The sequence below is a fragment of the Garra rufa genome, chromosome 6, assembly GCF_049309525.1.
Source record: "Garra rufa chromosome 6, GarRuf1.0, whole genome shotgun sequence".
Taxonomy (NCBI): domain Eukaryota; kingdom Metazoa; phylum Chordata; class Actinopteri; order Cypriniformes; family Cyprinidae; genus Garra; species Garra rufa.
The window spans coordinates 17,569,726-17,583,976 of NC_133366.1; the positions used below are offsets into that span (position 1 = coordinate 17,569,726).

The following is a 14,251-nucleotide window of genomic DNA, read 5'->3' on the forward strand; positions in this document are numbered from 1 at the left end:
GACATTTACATATAGTCCACAAGAGAAAATAATAGTTGAATTTATAAAAATGACCCCCAAAATTTTACATACACTTGATTCTTAATATTGCATTACCTGAATTATCCACAGCTGGGTTTTTTTTTTTAGTTATTGTTGTTTATGAATCCCCTTGTCTGTCCTTCATAGTTAAACTGGCCACTGTTCTTCAGAAAAATCCTTCAGGTCTTACAGATTCTTTGGTTTTTCAGCATTTTTGTGTATTTGAACCATTTCCAGCAGTGACTGTATGATATCCATCTTTTCACAATGAGGACAACAGAGGGACACATATGCAACTATTACAGGTTCAAATGTTTACAATGCATTAAGAGACAGGGGTGTAAATTTTTGAACAGAATTTTCATTTAGTACTGACCTTCAGAAGCTACAGAAGATACTTACATGATTCCCAAAAGACAAAATAAGTATAATTTACCCTGATTTTTAAATTCAAAAAGTTTTCCCCCCTAGCTCTTAATGCATTTTGTTTCCTTCGGAAGCATCAGTGAGCGTTTGAACCTTCTGTACTATTTTATATATGTATACTATTTTATGTATGCCCCTTGGAATGCAAATTTTACCAGGGCAACCCCACCAAGAATGTGTATTTTACCCCCTTTGAGTGCCAATTTGGAGGTTTTGTTGTGAAAACCTGGCAACCCTGCCCTGTGGGAACATTTTTCTTCGGTCCCCATGAGGAAACAAGCTTATAAATCATACAGAATGATCTTTTTTGAAAATCTAAAAATAAAAAAAAATTGTGTGAGGGGTAGGTTTAGGTGTAGAGTTAGGGTAAGGGGATGGAAAATACAGTTTGTACAGTATAAAAACCATTATGTCTATGGAATGTTTCCATAAAACATGGAAACCCAACTTGTGTGCGTGTGTGTGTGTGTGTGTGTGTGTGTGTGTGTGTGTGTGTGTGTATATGTGTGTACCTGGTATTCATCACGTTGTGGGGACCAAATGTCCCCATAAGGATAGGAATGCCAGTAGATTTTGACCTTGTGGGGACATTTCTCAGGTCCCCATGAGGAAACAGGCTTATAAATCATGCACAATGAGTTTTTTTGAGGAAGTAAAAGTATGCACAATCTCCTGTGAGGGCTAGGTTTAGGTGTAGGGTAGGTGTAGGGCGATAGAAAGTACGGTTTGTACAGTATAAAAACCATTACGCCTATGGAATGTCCCCATAAAACATGTAAACCCAACGTGTGTGTGTGTGTGTGTGTGTGTGTGTGTGTGTGTGTGTGTGTGTGTGTGTGTGTGTGTGTGTGTGTGTGTGTGTGTGTGTGTGTGTGTGTGCTTTTAGTGATTGGCTTCTTCACACAAAACTATGTTTTGTCCATTTTTATTATCTCCAAATTGTTACATAGTTACATTTCAGTTGATTAAAGAGGCCTTTAACTGCAGTAAGACAAAGGCATTTTATTTTAAGAAACTGAAAGAAGACATATAACAAGTAACGCTGTCTGCAGCAGTGTCGGCTCAATTCTTACAACGAGGTTAATAAAAATTGTCATCTGCCAGGAAACATTGTCACACACAACACAACACAACACAACAGGAATGTGCCACACATTTAGACACCCCCTGAGTCTAGCCAAGTCCCTGTTCTACAATGTTCAGACCATTGAGGTGTGGTCTTAATGTCAGCAGTGTGACTGATTGGTTAGGATCTTGGGGGCGGGGCTTTATCATCTCTCTCACTGCACTGGCAGAGCAGCATCAGGAGCATCAGCCACCAACACCTGATCTGCACCAGCACCGGCATCAGGCCCCACCAAAGTGGTGTCGATTTCCACAGCGACTGCCGGTAGCTCTGGAACGAGGGATGGAACAGCAGCACCAATGACTTCGGTAGCAGGCTCAACAGGAACATCTACAGCTACAGCAACATCAACATCAACGGGTAGGATCTCATTTGCGACAGTGACATCAACAGTTGCGGTGGTTCCAGCAGGTTCAGGTTCGGCTACAGCCTCAGCTGCTTCTGCAGCCTCTGCTTCTTCTGCCCCTTCAGCCTCATCGGAGTTCAATGGAGCAGCCGGCTGGGCAGGCTGGTAGCCGTGGGGAGGGTAAAACCCACGATACTGTGGCTAGGGTAGATAGAAAAGTGGAACGTAACTTGTAAAGTACGTAATGTTTGAAAATATGTGGTACAGTTTTGATAATGTGAAATAACTTACTGCTTCTTCCTCATCCGATCCATCTCCAGTGGGTGCGAAATGAGCAGGGTTGAAAAAAAAGCCCTGAAAGAAATGTTCAAAGATCAGTGTCAACGCAATATGCTGTACTTATAGTATTACCAATCTCAAGTACACTCTTAAAAAGAAAGATTCCCAAAGGGGTGTTTGTAGCAGTGCAAAGAAGAACCATTTTGGGTTTTCCAATGAACGTTTCAGTGAATAGTTCTTAAAAGAACCATTTTTTTGTGTGTGTGTTATTCAATAATTTAGTCTGAAGTTCTTTTTTAGAATAAAAAGTTCTATGGATGTTAAATATTCTAAATGGAATCTACACCAATAAAGAACCTTTATTTTTTTAAGTCTTAGTAGCATAGATTAGTAACAAAACAATGCTAAAAGCTACAGTGCCCTTGGCTACTACTCAATGAACAAAACCTAAATAAGAGGGATCATACACAATGCATGTTATATTTTATTTAGTACTGACCTGAGTAAGAAATTTCACCTAAAAGACGTTTACATATAGTCCACAAGAAAAAAAGTAGTTGAATTTATAAAAATGACCCTGTTTAAAAGTTTAAATACACTTGATTCTTAATAATGTGTTGTTACCTGAATGATCCCCAGCTGTGTTTTATTTTTATTTGGTAGTTGTTCATAAGTCCCTTGTTTGTCCTGAACAGTTAAACTGCCGGCTGTTCTTCAGAAAAATCCTTCAGGTCCCACAAAGTCTTTTGTTTTTCAGCATTTCTGTGTATTTGAACCCTTTCCAACAATGACTGTATCATTTTGAGATCTATCTTTTCACACTCATTTGCAACTATTACAGAAGGTTTAAACACTCACTGGTGCTCCATAAGGAAAAAAATGATGCATTAAGAGCCAGGGGGTGTAAACTTGAACAGAATGAAGATGTGTACATTTTTCTTATTTTGCCTAAATATCATATATTTTCCATTAAGTACTTCCCTTCAGAAGCTACAGAAGATACTTACATGTTCCCCAGAAGACAAAATAAGGTAAATTTACCCTGATTAAAAACAGTGGGCAGTTTAACTATTCAAGACAAACAAGGAACTCATTAACGACTATTACTAAAAAAACAGCTGTGGATCATTCAGGAAACAACACTTTTTTACAAATTAATTATTGATTAATTATTTTTTTTCTCTTGTGTACTATATGTAAATGTCTTTTATGTGAAATATCTTATTCAGGTCAGTGCTAAATAAAAAAAAATAACACGTATTTTGTGTGATCCCTCTTATTTTGGTTGAAAAAATTAACATTTTGCAGATTCTGCAAGGTAAATGTAAATTTGGTAAATGTAAAGGTAAATGTAAAAACTGTATGTTGTACCCTAAATGCTACTTCATAAAGTCAGAAACAGAAACCAAAAAACAAAAATTGACTCAAAATAATGATAGCATGTTGCTAACCTGCTATGGCACAAAATTGTATAACATGGCATGACTGACATTGACTCAGAATAGCAATAGCATGTCGCTAACCTGCTGTGGTACTTGAGGTGAAACCTGAGCCTGGGTCTGTAGAAAGAGAAATATATATTTTTAATGTTTTTAAAAAGCTATGGTTTCTCCTTAAAAAGACAAAAATGTAATAGGCAATGGTATATGATTTTGATAGAACGAGAGGGGTTTACATCAACAGGTGCAGGTGCTGCGGGTGCTACAGGTGCTGCCTGTGAGGAACACAAAATGTCATCAGTTCTATGTTTATACAATCTTCAAATGATGTGAAGTAGTTAAATTTTTAACATACAGGCACATGAGCACCAGTGCGAACAGCACCAAAACCCTGCAAAAACATTGATTACATTAAGTTATTATTATTAAACGCTTCTACTGTACAGTACGTCTTAAGCGGCATTGAACTGACCTGTTGCTGCAGATGTCCTAACATTCTGTAGAGTTCCATCAACTGCAGAGCTGTGTTAGCATGGCCAATAATTGCCTGCTGCAGGAGAAAAAACACAACAAGCGTTATGCTGTACATTAACATCGATTGCCATCGACTCACAGAGGTCTTACCTCATTGCTGCCACTGTCATGGGCCTGAAATGTGGGAAACAAGAGGAACATGTCAAAAATGTGTAAAACTTTGACTGTTATAGTGCCTAGAACTGAGAAAGAGGACTTACAGGGGCAGCTAGAGAGGAGCCCAGCAAACACATCAAGAACGCCACAGCTTTCATATTCGCTCTTATGATCCAAAAAGAGAAACAAACAAAATTAGTTGATGTTCAAACATTCCTAAAAATACTAGTTCTTTATTGGCACTAATGGTTCCATAAATAATCTTTAACATCAGTGGAATCTTTCTAATCTACAAAAAGTTCTTTAGATTATTAAAAGAACTGTTCTCTCAAAGATTCTTTGGAGAACCCAAAATGATTCTTTGACAGCATTGCTGCAATATTCATCATTATTTTTGGAAACTCTCTAGAAATGGTAAGAGCTTACCTCTATTGGAAATCACAAGGGCAACTGGCTGTCTTCTTGGAGTTTAAAGTTGAATGCGTAACTACTGAACAAGGCTGCTATATATACTTTGCAGATCCTGAAACAAGCCAATCATCTCTCAGCAAAGAGGGAAATCTATTTTTTGCCTTTATTCTTAAAACAAGGTTGGAATTACAACTGTTAATGATCTATTATGTATAATTATACACTGTGAAATTCTGCTTGGTGCACAGTTCTTCAAAAAGACAGACGAAAAATGAAATTATGTACCCGATCCTCTAGACTGGAGGGTTGTCTGTCTGTGGTGTTTGATGGTGAAGTTTGGATATATATGACTTTCAAGGGGCCCCTTTTTCGCATGAGAGTGGGACTTGTGGGCGCCTGCCAAACTGATTGGTTTAATTAAAACAGATCTTCACAATGAAGCTCATATTATGCATTCTTCTGAACTCCTAAATTACAGACTTAATCCACCATTTCTTGCTGATTCATTGGGAGATACAGTAGGTATAAATCTTTTGGCTCCTCATTGTTGTGACCACACTGACAGCTTCTTTTGCTGTTGTCATCTGTGTTTTTTCTCACTCTATGGTTTGGAGCATTACAATGGTTGATATGCCTTAAGCTTTAGGGAATCCAGATCCAGGATGTCTTCCATCTGATAAAGAATGTGAACATAAAAGGTTTATAGATATCCATTTGCTGAGCTCAAAAGATTCAGGCAAGAGAGGACATATACTCTGGCTCCCCTTTAGTCATTATTTTAGATGAGATACACTTGAAGATGTTTCCTCAGGGTCAAGTTTCATTGGTAACTATCTTTCTGGTTGTTCAAAAGACTATAGTTATATGTTTTAACACGTATCTTTTAAGCTGTAGAACCTTTAACTGTAGATTAGAACATACATAATGTTAAAGGGATAGTTTTGTGAAATTAATTATGTGATTAATTACTCACCCTCATGTCATTCCAAATACATAAGACCTTTGTTTATCTTCGGTACACAAATTAAGATATTTTTGATTTCTGACCTTGCATAGACAGTAACGCAACTGACATGTTCAAGGCCCAGAAAGGTAGTAAGGACATCATTAAAATAGTCCATGTGACATCAGTGGTTCAACCGGAATTTTATAAAGCTACAAGAATACTTTTTTGTGCGCAAAGAAAACAACAATTTCTTCTTTTCTGTGCCATGCATTAACAAGAGTACCATGACACATGCGTGTGCAATAATCTGCTAGTAAAGAATGCATAGCCTATCCGGGTTCTACATCAGAATGCCTGCTCCTGCGTCAACAGCACTACACGCATACATCCTGTTACTCTCGTCAACGCATTGAAGAATTACATAAAAGAAAAGACATTGTTAGATAAAGTCATTAAAACAACAAAACAACAAAAATGGTTTTATTATTGTAAAAGTGTAGTAACCATGTTGTTGTTTTTACGTATTGATTACCATTTGTGTACATACTATGGCTAAAGTATTAGTGTTTTTAATTTACCATGGTTTAACTATAGTAACTATTTTTTATTTGTATTTATTTTATATATTAATAAAATATATAATATATATACAGTCAAGCCCGAAATTATTCATACCCCTGGCAAATTCTGACCTAAAGTTATTTTTATTCAACCAGCGAGTTTTTTTTTAAAGGAAATGACACAGGCTTTTCCCAAAAGATAATAAGACAATGTACAAGAGGCATCATTGTGGAAAAAATATTTCCCAGCTTTTATTTACATTTGAACAAAAAGTGGCATGTCCAAAATTATTCATACCCTTTGCAAACTGCCACAGTCTATGGGAAAATCCAAAGTTCTATACCATTCCAAATAGTCCAAGCTGTTCTAAAGCATCCTTATTACCCTGATTCATTGGGAACAGCTGTTTTAATCAACTCAACGTTTGAAAAATAGAAGCTCACTGCTGTTGGTTTGTGGACAGTCATAGCTAAGACAAAGGAGCTCACTGAGGACCTGCGGCTGCGCATTGTGGCTGCTCACAAGTCAGGAAAGGGCTATAAGACCATATCTAAATGAGGACGTGGTCGGAAGCCAAAAGTGACACCTGTGCTGGCCAGGAGGATAGTGAGAGAGGTAAAACAGAGTCCAAGGATCGCCACCAAGGCCATCCCGATGAATCTAAGCTCTGCTGGTGGCAACATCTCAAGGCAGACAGTCCAACGGACACCGCACACCGCTGGGTTCCACGGATGCAGACCAAGGAGGACACCACTTCTCCAGATAAGGTACACAAAAGCCTGCTTGGCCTTTGCAAATGCTCATCTGGTCTTCTGTTTTATGGTCAGATGAAACAAAAATTTAATTGTTTGGCCACAATGATGTAGCCTTCATTTGGTGTAAAAAAGGAGAAGCCTTCAACCCTAAGAACACCATCCCCACTGTCAAACATGGTGGTGAGAACCTAATGTTTTAGGGGTGTTTTTCAGCCAGTGGACCAGGGAACCTAATCACAGTAAACGGCACCATGAAAAAGGAGCAATACATCAAAATTCTCAACAACAACATCAGGCAGTCTGCAGAGAAACTTGGCCTTGGGCACCAGTGGACATTGCAGCACAACAACGACCCAAAACACACAACAAAAGTGGTGAAGAAATGGTTAGCAGACAAAAACATTAACGTTTTGCAGTGGCCCAGCCACAGTCCGGACTTAAATCCAATTGAGAATCTGTGGAGGGAGCTAAAGATCAGGGTGATGGCAAGGAGACCCTCCAACCTGAAAGAGTTGTAGTCTGTCTGTATTTGCAGTGTGTTTGTGTATTTGGTTGTTGTTAGTATTTGCAATACATGTGCTGTCAAACTGATGATGTTTTCTTAATTTGTTGGTACCTTTTCTATTTGCATATGTTTTCTTAGGTTGCAGCGCGTCGAGCTTTCTCGGCCACAGTAGTCCAGGAAGAGAAGAAATTGCTGAATAAAGTCCTTATTTTTGTTTTCTTTGCACACAAAAAGTATTCTCGTAGCTTCAGAAAGTTACGGTTGAACCACTGTTGTCACATGGACTATTTTAACAACGTCTTTACTACATTTCTGTGCCTTGAGGGTCAGAAAGCTGTGGGATTTCATCAGAAATATCTTAATTTGTGTTCTGAAGATGAACAAAGGTCTTACGGGTTTGGATCGACATGATGGTGAGTAATTATTTTCATTTTTGGGAAACTATCTCTTTAAGGTTGAACCACTAATGTCACATGGCATTGCTGTCAGGCTCAGAAAGCTCTCAGATTTCGTCAAAAACATCTTAATTTGCATTCTGATGGGTTTGGAATGACATGAGGGTAAATAATTAACGACAGAATTTCTTTAAGATTATCTCTTTAAACTTTGTTTGTATGAGCATACTACATAATTCTCTAATTTGATATTCACACATCTTCAACTTTCCACCTTCCTCAAGGTTGAACATGGCCTAACAAAGTCTGCTCTGCTAAAGTTTTAACGAGCATGAATTTAATGATTCTGATCATGCTGTGTCATGTTAATTATAGTGCAGAATGTTCAAGGCGTAGATGCAAAATATTTCACTTCATCCTTGGAAAAAAACGTCCTTTGGAACATTATTTTAAGTCATTTTGTATTATTTTAATTAATTAGTATGTATTATAAATTTCATCTCCTGTGCCAAGAGCTGGCACTAGGATAAAAAGTGCAAATGAAGAAAAAAATAAGTTTTGTTTAATCAACTTTATTACTGAAACACTACTCACAAAAGGTCTACATCATAAAATATTCAGAATTGACATTTGTTTGATATTCAGTTAAGGCCAAAACAGCGCATTTTAAACTGTTTACCATGCAATTACAGAACTTGTTGTTATACATACGGGTAAATCATCTTCTTCATTAAAAAATCAGCTCATTTTAAATTATTATTCCAGAAAAAAAGTATATACTATAGTTCTAAACAGCGTTAGGCAAAAACGTTTAACACACTCTTGTTGCTTGACATCTCAGCTTCAAAGATGTGCCTGCAGGCATAAGAAATTACATGTTGAACAAGAATAAAAGAATGATTTTATTTAGTGTCAATAAACACAATATTAAAGCTACTGTGTTGCAATTCAAAATCAGGATGAATGAATCAAATTCAAATACATCTAAGCAGTATCTCACCGGTCTTCATGGCTTGTTAGACACCTGAAAGAAAGTACAGATAATTAACAAGTGTGTGGCACGCTTAATCCGCTGTTTCTGCAAAACTGCTGCTGACATATGAGATTCGCAAGTTCTCATTTTGGTTAAACACATCCTGGCTAAACGCAGCACTGAAGGAGTAATTATGTTGTCAAATCAGAGCTTTACTGAGGGTTGTGTTTTAGCTTCTCAAACATACACATTCAAACCCACACACACCTGTCCTGTCTGAGCCTGCTGCTCTGGCTGGGTTTGCTGCTGAGGCTCCTGGGTTTGTGGAGGAGCATCCTGGAATGGTGGGTTCTGGGTAAAAAAAAAAAAAGTCTTTCAGCAAATTCCAATAACAGTGCAAGCGATTATGAAACCACAGAGCTTCAAAGTATAATTGTCTCACCACAGGTGGCTGTTGAGGAACTGTCTGTGGCATAAAATCGAAGGGGAAGATCTATATGTTCACAAAGACAGACAATATCACATTCACATCAAACAAACATTCACAAACATGTTTTTTTTTTTTTTTTTTTTTTAATAATAATGTCATGCTGAAGTAATTTCAAGAATTTACATTTGGAAGTTGAGGTATCAGAGGAACATCCTGAAATCAAAACAACATCTACATTGTAATAAATGTTTTACGAGAAAACACTGTTTCGGTCTTTTTACTACAAAAACTCACATTAAACTCAATGTGTTACTCGAAGCTTCTTGCAAAGGGTTTTTATATTCAATTTTACTCCAAATATAATATATTTTTATATGATAGCTTTATATGGGAAGAGAAAAAAATCGTTACCTGGCGCTGACTGAAGTCATAGGGGTAAAACTTGGGGAGAAAAAAACAAAATCGCTATTTATTTCATTGCATCAAAGCAGAGGCTAAAACAAGTGCGTTGGATTGAGTTACAATGATTACAGAGTGTACTAAAACATCTCTAGTCAGATCTAGTGCTGAAATGAGTGTTTGTGTCTGTTCACTCACGATTTCCACGCTTTTTCTGCCGGGAGCTTTTGGGAGAGAGTACTTGATGAAGGCTTGTGTAGGAAATGACTGAGAACAGAAAGAGAGAGAGACATTCCGCAGCGTCAATGCTAGTAATCATGTTATGTTCTTTTGGTAGGCCTGTACAAAGATGTACAAAATTATATCGATTCAACTGTTTGAGCTGTTTGAGTATATCAAAAAGGCACCCAACAAAGAAGCTGGGTAGATCATAAGTGTGTGGAAAGACAAGCTTGCAGAGAGCAAAACTTAACTGACTCACCGATGTACCAGCTGCTCCTCCTGCTGGATTACCAGGGAATCTTGGCGGAAAAATCTATTTGATAAAAAAAATAATACGTTTAGGATGTTATACACCACATATGCTACACTATGATTTCTTGTTGTTGATTTTCAGGTGATCTAAAATGGGCTTCATGTGGTATTATCTTTAAAAATTAAAAATGTAAATAAAAAGTTAAAAAAATATTAAGTTTTTTTTTAAATGACTGAATAAACCTGAATACATGGTTACTCTAATGTAATAAAAGTATTTTTTTTTAGTTAGATTAGGTACACTAACATAATAAAATGATTACACTACATACACTACTTTTTTAGGTAATCTAAAATGTTTCATGTGGTACATCTTAAAAAATAAAGTAAATTAAATGATTAATTACATAATTAAATTAATTTTTTTTAAATGTCTAAATAATTCTCAATACATTACACAAACCTAAAAATAATAATAATAACAATACATTTTAAGGGAAAAAAAAATCAGGTAGAAATAAATATTATGGTACCAAAAGGACATACAGATGAAGTCAAAAGTTTACATACACCTTGTTGTAAAAAAGTTTTTTTTTAGCAAAGTAAGAGAAATCATATAAAATGCATGTTATTTTTTATTTAGTACTGACCTGAATAAGACATTTCACATAAAAGACATTTACATATTGTCTCATATAGTTAAATTTATAAAATTGACTCCGTTCAAAAGTTTACATGAACTTGACGCTTAATACTGTGTTGTTACCTGAATGATCAACAGTGATAGTTGTTCATTGCAATTGTACTGAACAGTTAAACTGTCCAGTAAAAATCCTTCAGGTCCCACAAATTCTTTGGTTTTTCAGCATTTTTGTGTATTTGAACCCTTTCCAGCAATGACTGTATGATTTTGAGATCCATCTTTTCACACTGAGGAGGACTCATATGCAAGTATTACAGAAGGTTCAAACGCTCACTGATGCTTCAGAAGGAAAAACACTGCATTAAGACCCAGGGGGTGAAAACCTTTTGAATTTGAAGATCAGGGTCATATTAACTTATTTTGTCTTCTGGAAACATGTAAGTATCTTCTGGAGCTTCTGTAGGGCAGTACTAAATTAAAAAAAATATGATATTAAGGCAAAATAAGAAAAATGTATACGTCCTCATTCCATTCAAAAGTTTACACCCCCGGCTCTTAATGCATTGTTTTTCCTTCTGAAGCATCAATGAGTGTTTGAACCTTCTGTAATAGTTGCATATGAGTCCCTCAGTCTTCCTCAGTGTGAACAGATGAATCTCGAAATCATGCAGTCATTGTTGAAAAGGGTTTAAATACAAAAATGCTGAAAAAAAACTAAGAATCTGTGGGACTTTTCTGAAGAACAGCAGGCAGTTTAACTGTTCAGGACAAACAAGAGATTCATGAGTAACTATCACTAAACAACAACAAAAGCTGTGGATCATTCAGGTAAAAACACAGTATTAAGAATCAAGTGTATGTAAACTTTTGAAAAAGGTAATTTTCTCTTGTGGACTATATATGTATACATCTTTTATGTGAAATATCTTATTGCGGTCAGTACTAAATAAAAAAATAACATGCATTTTGTATGATCCCTCTCATTTTGGTAAAATAATGAACATACTGCAGATTCTGCAAGGTCTATGTAAACTTTTGACTGTATATCTCAGTTACACTAAAATATCCCTGGTTTACAGGGCATTCTGGTACCACTTTGAACTGTTATATTTAAGGTAATAACAAATAGAAAAAATAGCTCATACGATTTCCATGCTGATTGGAGCATTCATGCCAGGATGTGGCTGTGATGGTATTCCCTGGAAGCCACCATTATTCGCCTAAAATACAAATGAAAGGAGTTAAAAAAGGACATGTTTAGTTCAGTTATAATTAAGATGTTCAATACATGTTCTGTAACAACCTCAAGATAGTCAGTTAAACCTATAAATCATATAAACACATGTCACAGAGTAGCATGTTATCATACAGTGTAATATTACAGAGCTATTTTCATTCAACTGGGTGCAATGTGTTGATTATGGTCAAAGCAAAGGATTCCGAAGATGGAAAAGTCAAGAATGTTCATGTGTGGTTAACCCAACCTGCTTCGGGCTGCCATAATGAGGGAGATAATTGAAAAACGGTGAAAGCTAGAGAGAGATATAAACACACATGGAAAAAAAAAAGATCAGTTTCAACAGACACATAAAACATGCCTTGATAACTACAAAGACATTCCTAAGAAAAGGTTTAATGTGTACTTACTGGTGCTGCGGATACTGCACCAGTCAGAAGAAGACAGAGGAGAGATGTCCACATGTTTATAGATTCACCAACCTTACCTTACACAAACAGAGATGTGAGCCAAGACTGTCAAAACTGTTGAAGAATTGCTCTGAACGATAACATAAAAGTCACTTACAATGCACAAAAAATGGTCAACAAGCTCTTCACCTTGGCTTCAAGTCGATTCACTAGCTCTGGAACATGAGTTTTCAAGCTTTTATTTGGTCTCTGGCTTAGCGCTTAGCCAATCCCTCTCAGGCTAGACTTTATTATGACCTCACAGATAGAGAAAGATGGTTATTGAGAAAATGACCTGTAGTCAGACATTGTCTGCATGTCTGTCAGCTATTATTATAATTATGATAGTTGAGGGAACTGCTGATATCATCATCTTGTGTTTCTGAAGCTATATTTTGAAGCTACAGTGCTATCAAAAATAGCAGCTGAGTGTGTTTTTTTGTGTATGAACTTAGTGGTGTTTAATTGCAACCAAAAAACAACAATGTCTGATTTTGAGGAGCATTTTTCCAGGTTGATGTTTATTATCCGACAAACTAGGAGTTATGCAACTGTTCAGCAATAATAAAAATACAATAACACACAAGGAAACAAGGAACTGATTGTACAGTTTATTATAAATCAAGATTTAAAAACATGGTTGCAAAAAAGCGATTTGTATGGCTCTCATGCATCAAGCCACTGAGAAAGCACCGTGTCATTGATCGTCATTATTTCTAATGCGAGAAAGCATTTACGCAGTCAAATTGCTAAACACTACAAGCAGCTTCTTTGTCATTCAGCAATTGGTGGTCAGCTTATCTTGTTCATCTATGAGAGAAGAAAAAAAGAAGGCTTTAGAAATGTGTTGCTTTGCACAGAAAGTTTTCTATTGTGTACTTTAATCATTATAAATAAAATATGTTTCTAAAAGCTGCACTTAAAATGATGTAGAAACAAGTTTCATTCAGGAACTGCTAAATTTCACAATCAATTACACAGAAATGGCAAGTAACACATTGAAATAAACATGAAATCTTGTAAAAACTACTCTAATAATCTTTCTTTTATTTATGTGTGAGTAACCAGTGTACCAAAATGTTGCAATGTTGCAAGTGTTGCAGTCTTCCATTGCAAAAACTGTTAAACAGATGGTGTTTATGATTGATATATTGGTTATATTAATGCTTAACCAACCAATTCAGGTTTAGTCATCATGATCATCATCATCGTCATTTGGAACAGGGGCCTAAAAATGTACAAAAAATTACAAATAGCCATATATATGTGTGTATATATGAAATTATAATATATTATATATATATATATATATATATATTTGGACTATACCGGGGCAGCAGGAACAACAGGGGCAACTGGGGCAACTGGGGCAACTGGGACAACAGGGGCAGCTGGAACAGCTGGAGCAGGTTGAGGAATGTCGAATGGGTAAAGCTGCAAAACAGAGGAAATGAATAAACTTCTACAGAATTGGGAAGAAATGGGTGTGTTTACTTGAGATTCAGATTTTGTGTAGCAGTAGGCAAATAAAAAAGGTGGTAACACGTACAACTTCAATACTTTCTCTGCCTGCGGGCTGGGGGAATCTCATGTTTAATGAAGCCACGGACAGGTTTACCCTGTGGAGAGGATGGATTGCAAAATGAGGAAGGATTGCAAGCTAAACTAGTAGTAAATAATGAATACTATGTTAACGGAAGTGAAAAACCAATTGAAACTTACAGGAACTCCAGCTGCAGCCTGCTGAGCCAAGAGCTGAATAAAATAAAAATTAAATAAAATGTAAAAAATTAAATAAAATAAAAT

The 14,251-nt window shown here is 36.3% G+C and overlaps 3 protein-coding genes across 5 annotated transcripts in view; all 3 read right to left on the bottom strand.

Moving 5' to 3' along the window:
• Window positions 1–1,356: 1,356 nt before the first annotated feature.
• On the bottom strand, window positions 1,357–4,735 carry enam (enamelin). The gene is made up of 9 exons (XM_073843281.1): window positions 4,694–4,735; window positions 4,372–4,432; window positions 4,262–4,285; window positions 4,110–4,187; window positions 3,993–4,028; window positions 3,874–3,912; window positions 3,722–3,757; window positions 2,211–2,273; window positions 1,357–2,120 (listed from the first exon to the last, which is right to left on the bottom strand). Exons 2-9 carry the CDS (start codon window positions 4,423–4,425, stop codon window positions 1,728–1,730), a joined length of 723 nt encoding a protein of 240 aa, XP_073699382.1. The 5' UTR covers window positions 4,426–4,432; window positions 4,694–4,735; the 3' UTR covers window positions 1,357–1,727.
• A 3,657-nt stretch (window positions 4,736–8,392) lies between these two features.
• On the bottom strand, window positions 8,393–12,637 carry scpp5 (secretory calcium-binding phosphoprotein 5). Of its 3 annotated transcripts, none has more exons than XM_073843079.1 (12): window positions 12,564–12,637; window positions 12,407–12,478; window positions 12,244–12,291; window positions 11,905–11,979; window positions 10,124–10,177; window positions 9,841–9,909; window positions 9,655–9,684; window positions 9,427–9,456; window positions 9,256–9,306; window positions 9,081–9,164; window positions 8,841–8,864; window positions 8,393–8,695 (listed from the first exon to the last, which is right to left on the bottom strand). In XM_073843079.1, exons 2-11 carry the CDS (start codon window positions 12,458–12,460, stop codon window positions 8,847–8,849), a joined length of 513 nt encoding a protein of 170 aa, XP_073699180.1. In that variant the 5' UTR covers window positions 12,461–12,478; window positions 12,564–12,637; the 3' UTR covers window positions 8,393–8,695; window positions 8,841–8,846. The 3 variants fall into 3 exon arrangements, with proteins under 3 accessions (XP_073699180.1, XP_073699179.1, XP_073699181.1); XM_073843078.1 differs by having other exon boundaries at window positions 12,407–12,483; window positions 12,564–12,634; XM_073843080.1 differs by lacking the exon at window positions 9,427–9,456 and having other exon boundaries at window positions 12,407–12,483; window positions 12,564–12,635.
• A 405-nt stretch (window positions 12,638–13,042) lies between these two features.
• Window positions 13,043–14,251, bottom strand: part of scpp7 (secretory calcium-binding phosphoprotein 7) — a 2,814-nt gene continuing 1,605 nt past the window's right edge. The window contains 5 exon segments of the mRNA XM_073843110.1: window positions 13,043–13,673; window positions 13,775–13,879; window positions 13,995–14,027; window positions 14,029–14,064; window positions 14,168–14,200. Coding sequence (XP_073699211.1) covers window positions 13,632–13,673; window positions 13,775–13,879; window positions 13,995–14,027; window positions 14,029–14,064; window positions 14,168–14,200 — 249 coding nt within the window. The 3' untranslated portion in view covers window positions 13,043–13,631.